Raw genomic sequence first — 21,771 nt, 5'->3', positions numbered from 1 at the left:
AGACATTACTGGTGCCTGTTCGAGCAAATCGATGAATGGGAAGACAGTGCTATAGTACGCCTATGAAAAATATCATTCCTATTGTTAACAGTGTACTTTCTCTTTATTAAACTCATATTTAAATGTGGGTTTCTAATTTCAGTGCCAGAAATGCTTACACTTTGTGATTAATGTTTTGCATTTCTGTTACTTGCTGGGGGCCTGATATAACCACATCTATTACATACATGACAGGTAGAAGTCACATTGAGAATTTCAGTTCAAATTTCGTATATGGAAATTTCTACCTTCAGTTGTTCTCACTCTTGGCTATTCTCCAATATTCTCTAGGGTATCACTACTCGTTTCTTCTATTTTTCACATTTTTATTCTTTTCCTAAAGCACTTTGGAACAGAGGACTGTGGGCAGTATTTCACAATCATAAGATAAGGGCCGAATTTTACTGTTCCCAGTAGATGCTACATGGTAGGAAACAATAAGAACTCCACAACCAGACCAGTTAGGTTTAAAGGCTGCTTTTCTCACTTTCAACTATTTTCCTAGTTAAGTTATTCAACCTTTGTGTGATTGAATTTCCCCAATAGTAAAATGAGGATTATAGGAACAAAGCAATAGTAAAGCAGGAGGGCAATTGTAACATCCTAGGTTTTTTGGTATTCAGCACACAAGTTTTTTAAGTATAAATTAGATCCCAGAGTAATCCCTGAGCTCTGCAAGGTGTGGCTCCCAAACAAGAAAAATAAAAGCAACAAACATAAGGAATATAATGATATGACCTTAACTGATAGCATTAGTTAATTAATTCAGATGAAATGAAACAATACTTTCAGAAAAATGAATTGCACAGGGATTTTTAGATGATCTAGGATAGTTATTATTTTTATTAAAAAAAAACAGGGACTGGAGTGATAGCAAAGCAGGTAGGGTGTTTGCCTTGCACATGGCTGACCCGGGTCTGCTCCGGGTCTGATTCCCAGCACCCCATATGGTCCCCTGAGCACCATCAGGGGTAATTCCTGAGTGCAGAGCCAGGAGTGATCCCTGTGCATTTCTGGGTGTGACCCAAAAAGCAAAAAAAAAAAAAAACCAACTATGGAGTATTTTTCTCTGAATTTATAATATTCATGAATGTATTCTGAATCTTAGGTCTATAGATACTCAGTATTGAGAAGGGTAATAAAAATAAACTAATATAATGATCCCTGTAGATCAGCAATTATTACAATATCCCAGTAAAGCAGGGCACTAATTATTCTGGCAGGAACAGAAATGATCTCAGAAACTATTACTGCAGAACTCTGGTCAAAGGAAATGTTTTTATAAATATCACAGTCAGTTCTCACTTCTCCCTGGTGCATTTTAAAAATATATCTTTTTTTGGCAACATCATCTTAATTTGGCCAAGCATATATAAATTTCTGAGTAATGACTTCATTTTCAAAAATGTAACTTACACTGCTAAAATTTGAGTAATTAGAATATTAAAGATGCACATGGCTGAGAAGACCTACATTTTAGTTTTTAACACCTTTGACCGTTTACTATCTCATTCTAGATTTTAGTTGTATTGAGTACCAGAATTTCTACACCTGGATGAATAAAACAAACTGTGTGCAGTCAGTTTAGATAATTGTTAACACCACAAAAAAAAGAAGTAGCTCAAAATTATAGCTAATAAAATAATATTTAGAGTGAACATTATATCAAGTGTACGGTCTATATCAACATGTAAAGAGAAGATTAAGATAGTTGCATATTTAGAAAAATAAAATGATCCTAATCATAGACAATTTTCAAGATTCAAAAACTTGAAGATTTTTTTTTCTTATTGGGTCAGGACACTGAGGATTTCACTAACATCTATCTTTAAAACAGGATATTGCATTTCTACTATAAAAGAACACATGCAAAATGAAATTTGGCATGTTATTTTACTTAATACAGTTTGTAATTATAATATACATTCTTCTGAAGATTAGATAATATTTCTTTATAAGGGCACATTATTGATTATTTTTAAAATGCCTGATTGATGATCTTTTGTTTTAGACCCTTTTTAACATTACATTTCAACAGACATTTCCTTAGATATTTTTCCCTTGTACTTTGCTAAAGCTTCTAGGTAAACCAATAGCAAAAGAAAAACCCAAACCCAACAACAGCAATAACAATAACCCCAAAAGCAAATGAAACAGTTGTCTAAATGGTTCAATTTTTCTTAAATATTTGGGTAGGGGTGATTTTTGTTTTGACATTTCAATTATATTAAAAAGTCATTTCAGACCAGTATGAAGATAAACCTGAAACACTGTTTCCCTAGAGATCCTGGGAGCAATAAATTAGCTGACATGTATGAATGCTTTCAAGATGAAAAGTACTGAGTGTTATTTAAACAGTAGCTGAAGGAGACATGATTAAGTATAGTTCCACCTAGAAGCTATTCTGACTGTGATGAACAGGTTTCTACTCTCCAATGACAGGATGCTTTAAGAGGGGCCTATATCGTGAGGTATGAAAAGGAGTCATCTGTGAACAAAAATACATTCAATATAGCAGGTCTGAAATAGTGAGGGATGCTGGGGGATTTAAATAGCACGTAAGTATCTGTACTTGGAGAATTAAAACTTCTGAAGAAAGACAATGCAAGCTTTGCTTCTGAATCATCTTGTCAAATCTATTTTGGAATCATTGAATTTGTCTTACTTGCATAAACAATTTGATCTCCCTCACTGAAAAGATTAACTCCTAACTCTTTTTAGACAGTATATGTGGTAACATTCATTCATTTCCCTTCTACCTAACTTTTTTCTTCGACCAGGATTTCACAGGAGATTAAAGGCTAAAGGAAATGATAAACCTTTCATAAGGATTTGCATTTTAAGGATGGGATTGTGGCTCAATGATAGGAAAGGTACCTTGAATACCTCACATGCTGAGGTCTTGGGTTTGATCCCAAGCAGTACCAAAAAAGAATTTGTATTTTAAAGAACTTCGGATTAAATAGAAAGGTGGAAGACTTATGTACTGAATAACAAAAACCTAGGACATGTTAGTACTAAAAGTCAATTTCTCAATGTACATTCGTATTTTAAACTCAAATCAAACCAATTACAGAGCTGTGACCTTAGGCTGGAGTCAGGAAGTTGATCCTTGAGGGATGCCTGATCTCTGCCCAGTTTCCCTCACCCATCTGTCTCCTGCCCTGGAAGAAGAATTTCTGAAAGAGGATGAATAATAAGTTTAGTCAGGAAATATGAGAGGACAGAATGGGGTTTCAAGTTCAAGACAGAATGTCAATTGCTCCACATTGGAATGAAGGACACATGCGCAGCAGAACTCTAGGCAACCCCCCCATTTCCCACCCTACCCTCCGCCAGATGTAGGACATCTTACTCTTTGTCACTGCAGAGTTAGTTTTTATACAAAAAATAATTTATTTATAGCACTGTAGCACTGTCCTCCCGTTGTTCATCAATTTGGGGCACCAGTAATGTCTCACAACAAATTATGAGACTTGTTGTTACTGTTTTTGGCATATTGAATATGTCACAGGGAGCTTGCTAGGCTTTGCAGTGTGGGCGAGATACTTTCGGTAGTTTGCCCAGCTCTCCGAGAGGGGCAGAGGAATCGAACCCAGGTTGGTTTCATGCAAGGCAAATGCCCTACCTGAAATATAAACTTACATAAAAATAAAAATTCCTAAACTATTCCCCCACAATCCTTTGATATGCTTTTGCTAAAGATTTTGTTAGCAGTAGGGGAGAGGAAGACCTGTGGATGGGATTTTTATATATTAAGCTTGGGTTTTGTTCCCATACTGGCAAACACTCCTCAGGATCCTTCTCATCTCCCAGAATTTTGCATCTCAAAGGCTTTTTAGGCTGCCTCAGGCCTTTGAGCAGGTTTAACTTGAAAACTCAGAGAGAGAGAGAGAGAGAGAGAGAGAGAGAGAGAGAGAGAGAGAGAGAGAGAGAGAGAGAGAGAGTGTGTTTTCTTTTCTTTGTTTGTTCGGGGAAGACTCTGAGATGATTTGGATTTACTCCTAGTTCTGGATTCAAGGATCGCTCCTGGTGGGTTGTGGGGACTATGTAAGGTGCCAGAGATCAAACCCAGGTAGGCCGCATGCAAGGCAAGTGCCTTACCCTCTGTACTATCTCTTGGCCCCAGAGACAGTGTCTTTCAGTTCTGCTTTTTAGGACTTCCTATCTCCTTGCCTGCAACTCATTGAATCAAGCAGGTTTATGCTAAAGGTTTACTTAAAGATGGTGGAAGAGGGTCAGATCATTATTCTGAGTAAATAGTTGTATCATATAAGTGTTACAGTTCTGAAAGAATAGATTTGGCCATTTATAACATTCCAACTCATTTTATTATTTTTTTTGTCAGTAGGTGTATCAACTCTAAAGATCAATATGGTAATGTCTGGTATATCTGGTAAGGACATTCTTTATGTTATAAAAACTTTAATAAAGTCTACATATCCACCTGCTTTATCATCTCTAAATAGTTTTAGAGAACCTACTTTAACTAAATAATTTAGATGGCACATGAAATGATAAATGGCTTAAGGAATTATTATTTTTGGAGGGGGATTGGGGAACACCTGACAGTGCTCCAGTTGTATTTCTGTTACTCCTGATTCTGTACTCAGAGGTCATTCCTGGCAGCCTCTGAGGACTATATGGAATGCTGAGCATTGAACCTGGGTCAGCTCTTTGCAAGGGAAGTTCCCTCCCTGCTGTACTGTGTTCACAGCCTCGATTTATGGAAATGTTAATGGTCCAGTAAATATATAAATGTACATTCCTTTCAGATTGCTGCTCAGTGCTTTTCATTTTGATAATTCATGTGACAATAAACTTATCCTTGAAAATGATAATTCATTCTCAAGATGGAAATTTTTAACAGAAAATAATTGTTCTTCTCAAAAGCTCTCTAAAATATTCTACAGATTTTTAGTTCTTACTTTAACAGACCCACAATATAAAGCAAAAGATCTCTTGGGGCTGGAATGATAGTACAGTAGGAAGGGCATTTGCCCTGAATGAATCCAATCTAGGTTCGATTCCTGTAATGTCATATGGTACCCAAATCTGCAAGAAGTGATCCTTGAGTATAAAGCCAGAGGTAAGCCCTGAGCACACTAAGTATGGCCCAAGAAACAAAACAACAAACAAACAAACAAGCAAAAAAGACCTCTTCAAAGAACTAGTTCTTATCCTTCAAAAATTTTTGAGTTTTTATTTCTTCCTAAATTATTGTAGCCTTCAATTACTATTGTCTTAGAATTAGTTTCTCAAAGACAAAGATAATCTACTCTATGTCTTTATTTCCTACCTAAGTTCAGCATCTAAAATCTATTCAGTTACTTCATTGCTGGTCAAATGAATGTATAAAGGTGAAATGCAATTGATGGATGTCCAAAAAGTATATGGTTCTTATCACCTGACAAGAGTAACTTCCTCAGCAAACATCTGGGTTAATTGAGACTATATGAATACAAGGAAGTTGACTGATGAGTTGAACCTTTCTGATTGTACTCATCCTGTCTATTTAAATCTGCCTTCCTTCTCCAGGAAGTCATAAGTGGTTTCAGTACCTCTCTGATCCAGGCTACACCTCCCTGTGTTCCTTTCTTGTCAGGTTCCTGCTGCTGATTTTCCTGACAGTTCTGCTCTGTGGAGTCATGTTCTTCTGTATTCAGTGCTGGCTGAGACCCCATATTGACTCCCCAAGATGTACTGTGGCTGTTTATGCTGTTGGAGACATGGACCCTAATTATGGTAAGATGTTTATGTATTTCTGGACTTTGAAAAAGTTATAAAATGATAAAGGTTTTCTCTTTTAAAAAAATTAACTTTTGACAGAGTTGTGAATTCACAAAAAGAGTTTATTGGAGCCTTGAAAGGATATGTGCATTGGGGAGAGAGTTCAAATGGGAAAACATCAGAAGAACACAAAAAGGAGGAAGTGCAGTACACTCCAGTTCTATGTGTTTAGCAAAGTTAGAAGGAATGACAAATATCAGATTATTTCACTCATCTGTGGTATAGAGACAAAGCAAGGGAATAGAGAGCATCAAATTATGGCAACCTGTTGCTTTGGGATTTACAAAACTCAAATCTCCAAACACCGAGAGATGGGGTAGGAGAGGAATGGAGAGATGATCTTGTGGTCACAGAGGAACAGTGAATGGTGTGTTTTGGGCACTTTTATGCTGATAAAATGCAGTGACTTTGGATATCAATACCATATATGCCAACAACTTTGTAACCATTTTATCTAAACTATTATAAAATTAATTAATTATAAAAGTATTCTGGGAAAATGGCCCATCGTTAAGGTTGAGGATGTAGATAAACTAAATATTTTGCTAAAAAAATCTTAGAGAAGAGTTATACAGAACAGGTCCCTTCAAATGAGTCAGAATTTAAGGAAGAGAAGAGTATCTCTTACCTTTTAATATATTTACTCTACCATTGCTGATTGTCTGATTTACTAAATTTTTTATTTCAGCTTTCTGAAATGTTTAATACTGAACTGCACCCACAGGTTGCTGCCAATGTTAAACCTGGAGCAACTGTAACTGGGCAGAGAATGTCAGTAACCATGTCCTTTTCCCTGGACATACTGGCAACATCTTGTGCATACCTACTCTCAAATCCCACCTCCCAAGTGATGCCTATACTATTATGTTACAGTCTCCTTTAAGAAGTAAGGTAAAGAGAAAATTTGAGATTATGAAGGATTGTGTAATTGCCAACCGGAGCTGTAAGTAGGAAGTTGAACACTTACAATTTTTTTTTTTTTTTTTATTTATTTATTTATTGAATCACTGTGGGAAAGGTTACAAAGCTTTCAGGTTTATGTCTCAGTCATGCAAATATCAAACACATTTCCCTTTACCAATACTTATTTTTTCCCATGAAGAACCCCAATAAAACCCCACCCCCCACCCCTCCCCGTCCCTGTGAGGCAGATGAATTCTAGTTAACACTCTATCCGCTTTGATTAGATTGTTTCAATAAAAGATTCACCACTATTATTTAGAGTTTACACCCCCCCCCAAATCAGACATGCTGAAAAAGCATTGTGAAGTGATTTGCTTTCTCCAGCTGGGTTCAAGAATTAAATGTTGGTTTTGGATTTCTGCTATTTTACTTATTGACCCTGGAAGTATTTCTACTGAAAGTCAGATAGTTAAGAAATTGGTTTCTGTGTTCTGGAGTCGTGGCCGTGCTGGAGAGCCGCTCGTGGGGGGCAACTGGTGGCCTCGGTAGGGCGTGAAGGGCGGAGCGAAACGCCCCCCTTCCCATGAGGTTTTAGTCGCCCCCACACTCCCGGCTCATACCTGCTGTCCACAAGGCTCCCATGTGGCCGCCATCTTTCTTTCCAGAGAGGAGAGGGCGAATGGGGCAACACCCTTTCCCCTCCGGCAGACTTGATGGCCTGGGTCAATGCATAGTCCTTTCACTTTTCTGCTCCAAGCTGCTGGGTTCTGCATTAAGCCCTTGTGCTTCTGGGGCTGTGGTCGTGCTGGAGAGCCGCTCGTGGGGGGCAACTGGTGACCTCGGTAGGGCGTGAAGGACGGACCGGAACGCCCCCCTTCCCATGAGGTTTTAGTCGCCCCCACACTCCCGGCTCATACCTGCTGTCCACAAGGCTCCCATGTGGCCGCCATCTTTCTTTCCAGAGAGGAGAGGGCGAATGGGGCAACACCCTTTCCCCTCCGGCAGACTTGATGGCCTGGGTCAATGCATAGTCCGTTCACTTTTCTGCTCCAAGCTGCTGGGTTCTGCATTAAGTCCTTGTGCTTCTGGGGCCGTGGCTGTGCTGGAGAGCCGCTCGTGGGGGGTGACTGGTGACCTCGGTAGGGCGTGAAGGACGGACCGGAACGCCCCCCTTCCCATGAGGTTTTAGTCGCCCCCACACCCCCGGCTCATACCTGCTGTCCACAAGGCTCCCAGGTGGCCGCCATCTTTCTTTCCAGAGGGAGGAGGGCGGAAGGGAGCAACACCCTTTCCCCTCTGGGCAGAAATGATTGCCTGGATTAACGCATAGTCCTTTCACTTTTCTGCTCCAAGCTGCTGGGTTCTGCATTAAGCCCTTGTGCTTCTGGGGCTGTGGCCGTGCTGGAGAGCCGCTCGTGGGGGGCAACTGGTGGCCTCGGTAGGGCGTGAAGGACGGACCGGAACGCCCCCCTTCCCATGAGGTTTTAGTCGCCCCCACACCCCCGGCTCCTACCTGCTGTCCACAAGGCTCCCATGCGGCCGCCATCCTTCTTTCCAGAGAAGAGAGGGCGAATGGGGCAACACCCTTTCCCCTCCGGCAGACTTGATGGCCTGGATTAACGCATAGTCCTTTCACTTTTCTGCTCTAAGCTGCTGGGTTCTGCATTAAGTCCTTGTGTTTCTGGGGCTGTGGCCGTGCTCCAAACTTAACTCTGACTTTCAGGGAGAAAGATTGGGTGGTTTACTTCTCATTGATCACTTTGTATATAGAGAGAAGTCGCGCGGCCGCGTAAGCGGCCGCGCGGTTTTGAGAAAAAGTCCTCGTTCCCGCATACTCGAGCTGTGTTTGTAGAGGCTTCTGGTCACCGGGGTTCCATCTGGGGGAGGCGAGATGCGGCGCCTACTCCATCTGGAACTTGCGGGTGAACTTGGCTCTTTTTGGAACCTGTTTTTTCTTTTTTTTTTTCCTCCGGGATCCCGCACTCTCCATGTGTTCTTTCTCTTATGCTTAAGGCTTCAAAGATGGCGCTGGGGGGCGGGCTGTGGGCATGCCTTCCGGAATCAGAGGTTACCTGGGAGGTGTAGTTCGGCAGATTTGAGAAAAAGTCCTCGTTCCCGCATACTCGAGCTGTGTTTGTAGAGGCTTCTGGTCACCGGGGTTCCATCTGGGGGAGGCGAGATGCGGCGCCTACTCCATCTGGAACTTGCGGGTGAACTTGGCTCTTTTTGGAACCTGTTTTTTCTTTTTTTTTTTCCTCCGGGATCCCGCACTCTCCATGTGTTCTTTCTCTTATGCTTAAGGCTTCAAAGATGGCGCTGGGGGGCGGGCTGTGGGCATGCCTTCCGGAATCAGAGGTTACCTGGGAGGTGTAGTTCGGCAGATTTGAGAAAAAGTCCTCGTTCCCGCATACTTACAATTTTTTTTGAGTAAACATATTTATTTTATTTTTATTTATTTTTAATTTTTATTAGTGAGACACCATGAGGTACAGTTGTAGACTTACAAATTTTTGTGCTTGGGTTTCAATTATACAATGATCAAGTACCCATCCCTCCACCAGTGAGTGCCCTTTTTCCACGACTACGGATCCCAGTATCCCTCCCGCCCCCTTATCCCCAGGTCCCCATCCCAACCCTCTGTGGCAGGGCATTCCCTTTTGTTCTCTCTCTCCTTTTGGGTGTTGTGGTTTGCAAAAGAGTCATTGAGTGGCAATCATGTTTGGACTATAGTCTACTTTCAGCATGCTTCTCCCATCTTGGGCGGATCCTCCTAACACCCTTTATTTGGTCTTCCTTTCTCTGTCTGAGCTTCCCTTTCCCCTAGCATGTATGGCTGGCCTCCAAGCCATGGAGTAAACCTCCTGGTACTTATCTCCGCTATTCTTGGGTATTAGTCTCCTATTTTGTGAGTAACATATTTATAGCTAACTCCTTTGCATTAAGTAATGTCCTCATCTAGATTAACTGTTTGGAGACATTTCCACTATGGTGCTTCATTGCTCACCATAATTATCTCAAATGGTTGCTAGAGATGTCCTTCAGAAACCTAGGCCAGGAAAAATTTTCAATATTGGAATAAGGCAAGTTCTGGAAAAACTTACAGTGAAATAAAATGTGAGGCAAAAGAATAAAACCAAACAACTTTTGTATGAAAACAGTATTCTAAGATTTAGAGATTATGTTCACTATTGGCTTTTAAAGTCAATATTTAATAAGGGAAACACATTGTCAACTTGATAAATGTTTGTTTTGGAAAAGATAATCAAAGTATCCAATAAAAATTATTCATTCTCCTAAAATAAAAATCACTTTCCATTGAATACTGAGGAAAATAGTGTCACCAATCTTCTAACAAAGCATTTTAGTGTGTTTTTTCTGTTCACATGATCCTATTTTTATTAATTTAACTAGCAGTATTTACAAATAAATGCTATTATCATTCTTCCAATTTCACTTGAAGTGAATACTGGACTATCTTCTTAATCTTTTTTCACCCTGAAAAAATATTTTACTGATTTCTATTACCAATTTCCTTTTAAAAAAGCTATTAAAAATCCATTTTTTAATTTTAAATAATTCATCCAGGTTATTGTTAAAACAGTAAAGGCAGTTTATTCCCAAATGATTTTTACATGGCTTAGATGATAGCTTGCATAGGCTTTTTACTATGTTTGAATTTTCAGAAACAGTTATGAATGTGAGAGAAGATCATGACATCTATTGCTCCAATAATCTTCACATAACAATGAGTACAGTGCATTAGAATAATATCCACTGTAATGCCCAGAACTCATTATACACAGAAACAAATGTACCTGGGATGAAAAGATTATTTAACAAAGTAGTTTAATGGTGAGCTTAATATAGTGTATGCATCTATAAGCTAATTTTCAATGATGTATACCTGTCCCTTATGCAGAAAACAATACAATGTCCATTGAATAAAAGTGGATAAATGCAATTCTAAAAAATGAAAGCAGTATAGTCAACTCACTTAATTTTCCAAAATGTTTGTTTTAATTCTTTAATCAAATACGAATATGCTTTGTAACTTACTTAACGTACTAAATACAGTAGATCCTGGTCTTCTCACATATTAACTATTTCCTAATACTAACTCAGAAAGTGACCATTATTTCTCTTAGATGTAGTTCTCTGCTTTTCTCACTCTACTGGATTAACATACCACATAGATATTTAATGAAAGCCAGTCATTAAATTTTAAACTATTTAGAATTTGGCCAAAGAGCTAACTCAGAGGGATTAAAGTGTGTGCTTCGCAAGTCCAAATTTCATGCCCAGTACTATATAGTACTCTTAGCACTGCCAGGAATAGTCACTCAAACTGAGCCAAGGGTAACCTCCTGAGCAACAAATGCAAACAAATAAAACTCCTCAGAGTTGAGAAATGGGAATCCCTGGAAGTTTGCCGGAACACTCATAACTAGCACATACTAAACACTAAGTACAATTATATTCTGAACCTCTAGACATGTCTTTCAAGTGCTTCCTAAAAGGCAGGGATTGCTTTGTAGAATTCTTATTTCCTTCTTCATTCTATTCTTCCTTTCCTAACTACTGCTATATTCATGGGTCACATTTTACTCAAGAAAATTTAAACTGTCAGCTTAGTTGTATTATCAGTTTCTCTTCAATTGAGTTTTCATGTTGGACTACAGGTTTAGGAGCTGCCCCACACCCCCTACCCAGACCCCCCTTTTATATTTTTTTCTAATTTATAATATATAAGCCAGACATTCAAGACTTTCAATTACCCCATCCATTGCCTTTCTCCCATTCTGTCCCATTAAGGTTCAGGATGGCTAGTAAGGGCAGTGTACAACCATTGACAAGATATTTGATGTGGGTGTGAACCCCAAAACTGTGTTTCCCCACATTCTTATTTCTCATCCATAAAATGAAAAGAAAACAAATAAAAGTCAATTGGGAAGTGTGGATCCTAAATGATTTCTTCTAAAGTAGTGAATGTTTTGGAAGTAAATTCCAGAGTCATTATTATAAGGCAGTTTTTCACTTCTTCTGGGAAATGATGCTCCCTAAGTAATAATTCCATAAATGGAATAATTTTATACAAAGAAAGTGACGGAGTCACTCTATTTCTATAGAGGGAAGTCGGGGACCAAACCACACTCTTTTCTCTATAGCCCCCACAAAGCTTATGCTCACAGCTTGACACGTGTCCCGCTGCTGCTAGACTCACCCACCCACAGTATGAGGTCACACCTGAATCTCGCACATAGCCTCTATTCAGGGAAGAGAAAGTGGAGAATTCACTTGAAAGGCTCTGATGACATATGAACATATGAAAAATCTAAAGGTTTCTGGACTCCTGGACACCTGTTGTATGCAAAGGTGGGAGAGGGGGTTTAAACTCCTAAATATAGAGCATAGGTCATTTAAAACTTTTTAATGGTGAGATGCGGTCTTATATATGAAATTGGACTCTTCCTCTCAGAACTTCATTTTATATTTTATGCTCTTATCATGATTTGCTGAATACATTAGTTGAGATAGCTCTGCTCTTTGACCTGTGGGTTAGAGATTTGACTCTCAGGCTGCCCTTAGCTAACAAGGGTCAAGAAAAAGTCTTGCCTGAATATGGGTGGCTGGAGTGGATTCAGCTGTCATTGTTGTAACATCTTAAATAGAAAATTTCTTTCACTGATAATTTCTGACAGGTGTACGGGGTTCAGATTGATAATTTTCTTGATTAGAAATATCAAAGGGAGGAAAATACTTGATTTGGGATTGCCATCAAATATGCTTAAGAAAGGAATAGCCAGTCCAACCCATTCCAATGCCTGGTAGAATTTTTTTTTAATATTTGGGTCACACCTGGCAATGCCCAGGGGTTACTCCTGGCTCTGCACTCAGGAATTACTCCTGGCAGTGCTCGGGGGTTATATTGGATGCTGGGAATTGAACCCGAGTCGGCCACATGTAAGGCAATTTCCCTGCCTGCTGTACTATCGCTCCAGCTGACCTGGTAGACATTTTGCCTAGAAAAAAAAAACCTTGAAAATTTTAGCATTCCCTTCTCCCCAGACTAAATTGCAGTCCTGGATAGCCCTCCCTCTCGCTTTTGCTTTCTGGGGTCATACCCACTGATGCTCAGGGGTTGTTCCTGGCTCTGCACTCAGAAATTACTCCTGATAGTGCTTGGGGGACCATATGGGATTCCATATAGAACCTGGAAAATGGCCTACCTGTTGTACTATTTCTCCATTCCTCCCCATCCCTCACCAAGCTGGGTGCTTAGGAACTCAGGGGCCACTCCTTGGAAATACTCAGCCAACTAGACTAAAAGATTTAATAAAAAGGACCCAGCATTGCAAAGATGCTCAGGGCAGGCTGGAAACAGTCAGGATCACACTTTCGATGCTCTGGAGTCTACAGGGTTTAAGCAGCAGTTCAAAGGGGCATATAATACCAGGGATTGCACAAACAGCCTTACAGATACAGGGATGTGCTCCTGACTCCTGTTCTATTTTCCTGGCCGCTTCTGGACTAGTAATTACATGTTTTTATAGTTCTCTGGTGATGTAATACATGTTCATAATCCTCACTTCCCCTTCTCATGGACTGAGGCTTTCACATTCATAACTTAATATGATGTAACTGCTTATTCACTGAAAGAGAAGTAATTCTTCTGGTAATTTCTTGGAGAGAAGAAAAAAAAGAAATGTTATTAGAGAAACTTAAGGAGTGGAAGAACAGAGGAAAATTAAGTTAGAGAAGCAGGGGATGATGAAGAGAAAGAGAAGTTTGTTTATAGTTTGAAGTTGGAGATATTTTAAGGTCAAAAATTATACTATCCACACCCCAAAATCATGTTATTATTTTCTGTTTCCTGTCTCCTGACTCTTTCTGAACCCAATCCCAATTATTCCATTGTTTTTTAAGGGTTGGGGCAGTTGGGTTGGGTGGAAAGGCAAACTGCTGTAAATCTGTAGTAAATTCCACTTTTTTGCTTTGTTTTGGGATATTTTGACAACACCTGGGAATGGTCAGGGTTTATTCCTGTCTCTATATTCAGGGCTTATTCCTAGTCATATACTCAGGGCTTATTCCTGGTTCTGTGCTCAAGGATCATTCCTAGAGTTGCCCAGGGGTCCAGATGTGGTGTCAGGGATCTAACTGGAGTCAACTTCTTGCAATGCAAACTCTTTAACTCTAGCTCTCTCCCTGGTCCTTCATCCATTTATTATTATCCTGCTCTCTCACTTTATTAAATTTCCAGCTCTATTTTTCTTTTCTTACCATGTCTGCTAAATCCTAGAAAGAATCCATCCAATGCCCTGTTTTCTTGAAAGGGATCATCTTTGAGACCTTCTTGTTTCCTTCTCTCAGTCATCAAAGCCTACCACTTTCAGCCTTATTTAGTTACTTTTCAAAGGTACCTGTATTAAGGATACAAATAATTTATTATTTTCATGATTTTATATCATTATCTTACTTATTTGAATATTGTTACTGGGATCTGTCCTATCATACAATTCAACAGAAAAACAGAGAGGATATTTGCAAAGTGTGTTCACCCTTTATATATGTACGTGGGAAGTAAGACTAGATGTTGGGCCTCAGAAATGAGGTTTTAATTTTTTTCTTTTTTTTCTCTTTTTGGGTCACATCCAGCAATGCACAGGGGTTATTCCTGGCTCTGTACCCAGGAATCACTTCTGGCAATGCTCGGGGGACCACATGGGATGCTGGGAGTTGAATCCAGGTCAGTCGCGTGCAAGGCAAACGCCCTATACATTGTGCTATTGCTCCGGCCCAGAAGTGAGATTTTTAAAGGAATATATGCAAGCTTCAGAAATGAAGGTTCAAGATAAGCAGTAAAGCACTAAAATATTTCATAATCATCTGTACCTCAATCACTATCAGCTCACATTATAAGACCAAAAATTCTGAGATCTGGCAAATAGTTATAAAATGCAAGTGATTTTTGAAATAAGGAAAGTATTTCTGGCTCATTAAATTATTTTGTTTATTTAAACAAATTACGCCTACAAACATAATCATAATGTACATAGAAACTTAGAAGAGAAAATTTTAACTCAGTGAAAATAAGTTAATAAAAAACAAGTTATGAGGATGAATAAAAGCCTTTGTTTATAAGTAGGTAAGATATTTAGAGAAAATAAAGAAAAAGAAGCTCGAGTTTAGATGAAACAGGAAAAATCCACTCACCGTGAGTGCTTAAGAGAGAAATGAACAGTACAGCCAAGGAACAATCACCCTTATCTACTAAAATTTTAAATAAAAAACAAAATATTAGAAAACCAGCATATTTCATGGATCAAAACTGGGTCTATTCTGTCTGGCAAAATACATGAGGTGAGAGCCTCGTAGCGCCCTCTGCTGGTGACATTCACTGGCTTTAACCTCTCTGGCTAATCCCCTGAGGCCTAACAAGTGGCCAATCTTCCCTCCCTTTTATCTTCTACAGTTTAAGCAACCCTCTTCTTTTCTTATTCCAAGGATATTAGCTATGCTTTATTTCCCCTCAGTGGTTAACTGTGAGTGCTAGAGTTTGGGGAGCGGAAAGAAAGCTGGCAAAGACTGAAGAGAATATCCTTCTAGCCTCTACTTAATCTTCCCTACTTTCTCAGAGTCCCTAATGTTAAAGTTCCTTTGAAATGGGCTTTATTTACAATTTTTGTTTTTATAGTAAATATTCTGTGAGTCATTTTAGATAAGGAAGGAGAGATTTTTTAAAAAAAATTATATATTTTTCAGAAAATGATAATAGTAATGGCTCACATTCAAGAAGTAATTGCCCTGTGGCCTGCTCAGGGGCGATACTCTGCCTCTCTGACCTCATTGATTCTTTGTGTTGAATTCTGTGAGAGTTCCTCAGGAATTTTCCACACATGAGAAATGATGGCACAAAGGTATTTAGAGATTAAGAGCACAGTTAATAGAGAGTAAAACTGTGACTCAAGGACAGCCACTCTTACCCACACTCACATAAAAGGAATAGAAAGAAGATAGAACAGAAAAGAGGAGTAATGCTAAAATTAATAGCTCCATTAGACTTAGTCTTAGTTATTTGGGAAATCTTTGTCTATTAACTCCATCATATATTGTATTAATATGATAGAACTGAACAAACAGAAAACCCTCATTACTTACCAACAGTTTGATCAAAATTATAGGATATTTGCAAGCATTGTAACTGACTTTTCTCAGGTTATTAATTTGTCAAAAGATAATATAATGCTTGCTTCTCCTCCAAATTAAATGATATTCCATGCAAACCTACCCTAGAAAAAAATTAAAACTGATACAGCATGTGTTCAATTATACAAAAGCTTTCTGAGAAAATTGGCTTAATTATGTTGATCAAATGAATGCTTTATAGTTTTCATAACAACTTTAAGAGCAATGACTGAATTTGTGTAGGAAAATAGCAAAATGTTCCTATCACAGCAATTATGAATCTCCAGTCACCTGCAGCATAGCACTGATAGCCACAGCAGTGGAAATAAAATTGAGTTACTGTTGATTCAATTCAGTTGACCCCACCAGGAAGAATAACAGTTACTTAGCAGTGACACTGTGTTGAATGCATCAAGAGCAACTAATCTGGAAAATGGACAGAATTCAGTTCAAGAATCCATAACAGAGTGATGTATTCTAGGTTATCAACTTTAATTCTGCTGAATCATAGACTTAACTTAAGTCACAGGGGAAAAATGTCTCAACTGCAAAAGGCTTCTTAGCTATATATTTTTTATTTGTTTTAGGGTCATGCCTATCAGTCCTGGGGGAAGGGAGAAAGGATCTGATATTGGTGATCACATCCAGACCACCTGCATGCAAAGCTTCAACTCAGCCCACTGAGTTATCTTTCTTGCCCCTTCAGTGCATAATTTTGTTTTGAGGGCATTCCTAGAAGTGTTCAGGGCTTACTTTGATCAGTAGTCAACACTGGCAATGCTCAGAGACCAGATGTGGTGCTGGAGATCAAAGTGAGGTCAACTGCATGCAAGGCAAGTGCTTTCACCCCAGACTATTTTTCCAGCCCATAAATTTTAATGATTTCTATATTATAACATTAATCACAATAATGGTGAAATCATTCGAAAAACATTAAGGCAGGGTAGATTTGAAAATAATATTGCAAATTAAAAATACATACAGTTTCATATTCTAAACAATACAGTTTTGACATAAAGTAGTAGTAGCACCAAATAACTACTAATAACTAATAACTACTAATAACTAATAACTACAATTTATAGTGGCACTGTAGCACTGTCCTCCCGTTGTTCATCAATTTGCTTGAGCGGGCACCAGTAATGTCTCCATTATGAGACTGGTTGTTACTGTTTTTAGCATATCGAATACACCAAGGGGAGCTTGCCAGACTCTGCCGTGTGGGTGGGATACTCTTGGGATACTCTCGGTAGCTTGCTCAACTCTCTGAGAGGGATGGAAGAATCGAACCCAGGTAGGCCACATGCAAGGCAGACGCCCTACCCGCTGTGCTATTACTTCGTTCACAATTTATAGTAAGATTAATAATAGACTTTCAACAAGTAATTGCTGTATGACAAGTTTTGTTTTAATAATTTTATTTTTTTTTTTTGCTTACGTAGGCAAAGGTATGATCATCATTTATTGCATAAAAATTGCATTTTTTAATAACCTGGAAGTAGATTGTTTAATTAATTAAATAATTCCTTAAGAAAATAGCCCAATTTAAAGGTGAGACATATTCTAACCTTAGCTCTATCCTTCAAATATTATACTAATAATTGAAATATTATACTTGACTCTAAGTCAGTGAGATAAAAAAGCAAGAACATAAAAATATATGAAAGCCAATTATTCCAACTAAGCATAACCTTCTCCTCAATAGAAATTTGGAATATTTTATACATGGATTTCAGTGGTGCAACTATTGGCTAAAATAAAGTATATTTTGAATAATTTGGTCATTGTGGTAAGCTCTTTGGAATCCCTTCAATGGTATCAAAATCTTAATTCTTTTTCTTTTTTATTTTTCTTTCCTTTTTTTTTTTCATTAGTGAAACACCATGAGGTACGGTTGTAGATTTACAAACTTTCATGCTTGCGTTTCAGTTATTTAATTCTTTTTCTTGTCATTGCTGTGGTTTTTTTTTTTTTTTTGTGAGCTTCAGGGACCATATGTGGTGGGAAGGATAGAGTCCAGTGGAGTGCAGGGCAAGTGCCCACTTGCTGTACTGTTTCTCTGGCACCTCAAATCTTAATTTTTTAAATTTTTTTGCTTTTTGGGTCACACCCTGCGATGGACAGGGGTTACTCCTGGCTCTGCCCTAGGGAATTACCCCTGACAGTGCTTAGAGGACCATACAGGATGCTGGGAATCCAACTTGAGTCGGCGGCATGCAAGGCAAAGACCCTACCCGCTGTACTATTGCTCCAGCCCCAAATCTTAATTCTTAAAGAAAGAGAGCAACAAACTTTTTCTTTCAAAAGTCACATAGGCAATATATTTGACTTTGCAGTCCTTATGGTTTCAGTAGGAATTACTTGTCTATACCATTGCAGCAAAAAAAAAAAAAAGAAAAAAGAAAAAAAAGAAAAAAAATAGTGAGGGGCAATATGGAAATGAACAGGATAGTTGGATTTCAATTTAAGATACAAAACTGTCAAGATACAGAGATGTCGCTTCAGTGGTAAGGCACATGCCTTGCGTGTCACTTCTCTGGGTTAAATCCCAGCACTGTGGGTGTGGTGCTCGCAGCTAACAATAGCTTTCAAAACCAGTCAGGGGCACAGAGGGTCCACCATGGCAAAATAAAACCCCCTGACAATGGTGAATCCATGATTCCAATCTACATTACTGCCCCATGTGCAGAATGTGGTCTGTTGACACTGCTCTTTGGAATGCCTTGTGCCTTCAGAGTGTGTGATCTGCAGCCACTAGAACCAAGGTGTGTGTGAGCATCACAGCTAAGAGCCTCACACATGTTTGGACCACCACATACTAGCAAGTGAGTGACTTGCGGCCATCACAATACTACAACAGCAGCAAAGGGGAAGGGGAACAAGTAGTCAAATGGTTCCTAGGCATAGTTTCCTCTTTAAAGGTGAATTTATGACTACTTTTTTTCCCTTTTAATTATCTACCATGATTTACAGAGCTGTTTACAATAGGTTTCTTAGCATCACAATTCCAGTCCCATTTTCAATCCCAAGCTGTGTCCCCATGCTTCCACCACTACCTGGTTCTCACTAATCTGTGGCATATAGTGTTCTTGTTGTTGTTTTCTAGCCACATTCAACAGTGCTCAGGGCTTACTCCTGGCTCTGCATTTAGGATTGATTCATGGTGGGGCTCCAATGACCATATAGGTACTAGGGATCTAACTCCATTTGGCCTTACCTACTGTACTATTGCACCAGCCCCAGGTATATAGATTTATAGAATAACATGCCTGTGGAATAATAGAGAACAAAGATGGGCAAACATTGGCTCTATCTAGGTTACTATTATTTTAAGAAGATGTAATAAATAAGTCTGAAACAGCTAAAGACACAGTCCAAAAAATGAAACTAAGAGATGTTTTTAAAAGATCGCTATTAATTTTCTCTGTGACTCAAGCAGTCTTTTAAGGATATACTAATCAAACATTTTCAAAAGAGCTATTGAAATAAGTGGATGGTGTTTCAAGGTGGCCAGCTTATAAAAGAAAATGTGTTTGTATGTGTATATGTGTATTTAATGACTGGAGTGTCCAGAAATATAAATTTCATCTAGTATATACATGTTGAGTTTCAAAGAACATTTCTGAATCAAAGGTTATAATACAGTCCTATTTCAATAATAATGATAATAAAAAAATGATTGAGTAGAAGAAGGTAATGCAAAGGGCTGGTACTCAGACTATTGACTTTAATCCCAGACATCACATGGCCCTCAGCTCATGACTGGTGTAGTCCTTGTAAGCTTGACCATATCCAAACATTTTACCAAAGTCTCTACATTCAGAACATTGCTGTGAAGCCTCCCTTCCACATCAAGAAAGGTATTTGATTTGAAAGCACTTTTTCAGGGGCTGGAATGATAGCACAGCAGGTAGGGCATTTGTCTTGCGTGCGACCCAATGCGGGTTCGATTCCTAGCATCCCATATGGTCCCCCGAGCACCGCCAGGAGTAATTCCTAAATGCATGAACCAGGAGTAACACCTGTGCATTGCTGGGTGTGACGCCCCGCCAAAAAAAGGAAAATAAATAAATAAAAGTTAAAAAAAAGTAAAGCACTTTTCCAAATTTGAAAAAGTCTTGTTTTATTTTAAGTGTATACAGACTTCACAACTTAGCATTTTTACTATTCATCTTAGGAAAATGTTTAAAGTAATTAATTGGATTCATTATGGATTGTAAGTATCATATAAAGTAATGAAGTTCTGATGTAATATTTGAAAGTCTTTAATGAGATTCACATTTCGAATGAAGGGAACTTTGGCTAAAATGTCATTAGTATTTACAGGAATCCTTTTACATAGTCTGCAATAAGATATTCCTTCTCTTTTTAGCTGTTAAATTGTAAATAGTTCTTGATGGGTTAGTCAATGATGTTATAATCAGCCCATGGGAGCAAAGTTCCTTGTTGTAGGGACTATTACTGCAGAGAGTAAGATGGTTGTAATTTTTTTTTCACGTGGGTTCAGATCATTTTCTGTTGCTTCAGTGGTCCAGGAAATGCCAGATGCCAGTAAGCAGTTTGTGCACTCCCATTTAATGCCAATAAAAAAGATTACAAGTCTTCATCTTTCTCTTTCCAGGGACAGAGGCAGCTGTGAGCCCAACTGTTGGAATTCACCTTCAAACTCAAAACCCTGAAGTGTATCATGTTCCCTGTTTAGGCACCTTAGGTCCTCCTCCTCCATACGAAGAAGTCCTAAAATCGAGTCACTCTTAGATCTGAACTAACTGTTGAAATAGTGGAGAAATTCTGATCATCAACTAGCTTCATGAACAATAGTTTAATTACTTATGGAATTCTAGTATAGAGTATACATGACAAATTAATGATTGTGGGAAAATAAATTTGCTTTGGGAAAGTTTCAGTAGTAAATTAATGGATTCAACAGTTTTATTTTCCATCAGAAATAAGGGCTCATCTCCAGTAAGTTTAGAATTTTACCGCAGTACACATCACCCATGTTTCTGCCCTCTTTTGGAGTGGGGTGATTTGGAGTATATGACTGTGCTCAAGACTTACTTCTGGTTCTGTGCTCAGGGATCACTGTAGGTGGTACTTGGGGGGGATCATGTCCTGCTGAGGATCAAACCAAGGTTAATTGTATGCAAGGCAAGGCAAGGCACTGTACAATGTATATGGCCCAAATTCCTCTGTTTTAATATTTCAAATCTAATGGCCTTTCTCCCCTAATTTGGAGTCAATAAAGATATATTATAATTGGAGTTCAAGTAAATTGCTTCTTATGCTAACCCTGATTTGATTTCTGGCACCATATATAGCCTCCTGAAAACCACCAGGAATGATTGCTGAGCCCAGAGCTAGGAGAAATCCTTGAGTACTGACAGGTGTGTCCTAAAAACAAACAAAAGATATCATCATTGAACAATGGCCCAAGCAGACATTCAGATAGGTCCAAGACCCATAAATATAAAAGTATTTCAATTAATATGAGGAGATAAGATAAGATAAAGGAACTTTTGAAATTGTAGACTGAATGAAAAAGATTAAAATTTTCAGGCCTAGGAATTATATGTCTTAGTGCAATGAGATTCAAACCATAGAACAGATACTAAAGAGGATTACTTAAAGTGCAGGACATAAATAATACCACAACATAGGACAAAGTGAAGGCTGCCATTTTTGAAAGCTAAATGGACATTCTAGGACCCAAAACATATTCCTGCCTTAAGTCATAGCATTTGTTGGAAAACTAAGATAAGAATAATTTGCATAGATATCAATAGTCTCCTGAGTCTTCTGCCAAAGTAGCATTGAAACACTCTTAAGTGGAATTTTCAAAACAGCCTTGAG

The 21,771-nt window shown here is 38.6% G+C and overlaps 1 protein-coding gene across 1 annotated transcript; it reads left to right on the top strand.

Annotated features, from left to right (window-relative positions):
- Positions 1–2,289: 2,289 nt before the first annotated feature.
- On the top strand, positions 2,290–20,676 carry TMEM207 (transmembrane protein 207). Its single transcript, XM_056122037.1, has 4 exons — positions 2,290–2,375; positions 4,391–4,435; positions 5,645–5,784; positions 20,540–20,676. Exons 1-4 carry the CDS (start codon positions 2,290–2,292, stop codon positions 20,674–20,676), a joined length of 408 nt encoding a protein of 135 aa, XP_055978012.1.
- Positions 20,677–21,771: the final 1,095 nt, after the last annotated feature.

This window comes from Sorex fumeus, unplaced genomic scaffold, assembly GCF_029834395.1.
Source record: "Sorex fumeus unplaced genomic scaffold, SorFum_2.1 ptg000044l, whole genome shotgun sequence".
In the NCBI taxonomy this organism is placed as follows: domain Eukaryota; kingdom Metazoa; phylum Chordata; class Mammalia; order Eulipotyphla; family Soricidae; genus Sorex; species Sorex fumeus.
Note: the sequence above shows the minus strand (reverse complement) of the source record. Positions and strands in the feature narration are given on the sequence as shown.

Excerpts from the sequence above, each read along its gene's own strand:
- TMEM207 (XM_056122037.1), top strand. The coding sequence starts at position 2,290 with ATGAAGATAAACCTGAAACACTGTTTCCCTAGAGATCCTGGGAGCAAT. Across the intron at positions 2,376-4,390 it reads GAATGCTTTCAAGATGAAAA|GTGTATCAACTCTAAAGATC; the intron begins GTACTGAGTGTT and ends TTTTGTCAGTAG. Across the intron at positions 5,785-20,539 it reads AGACATGGACCCTAATTATG|GGACAGAGGCAGCTGTGAGC; the intron begins GTAAGATGTTTA and ends TTCTCTTTCCAG.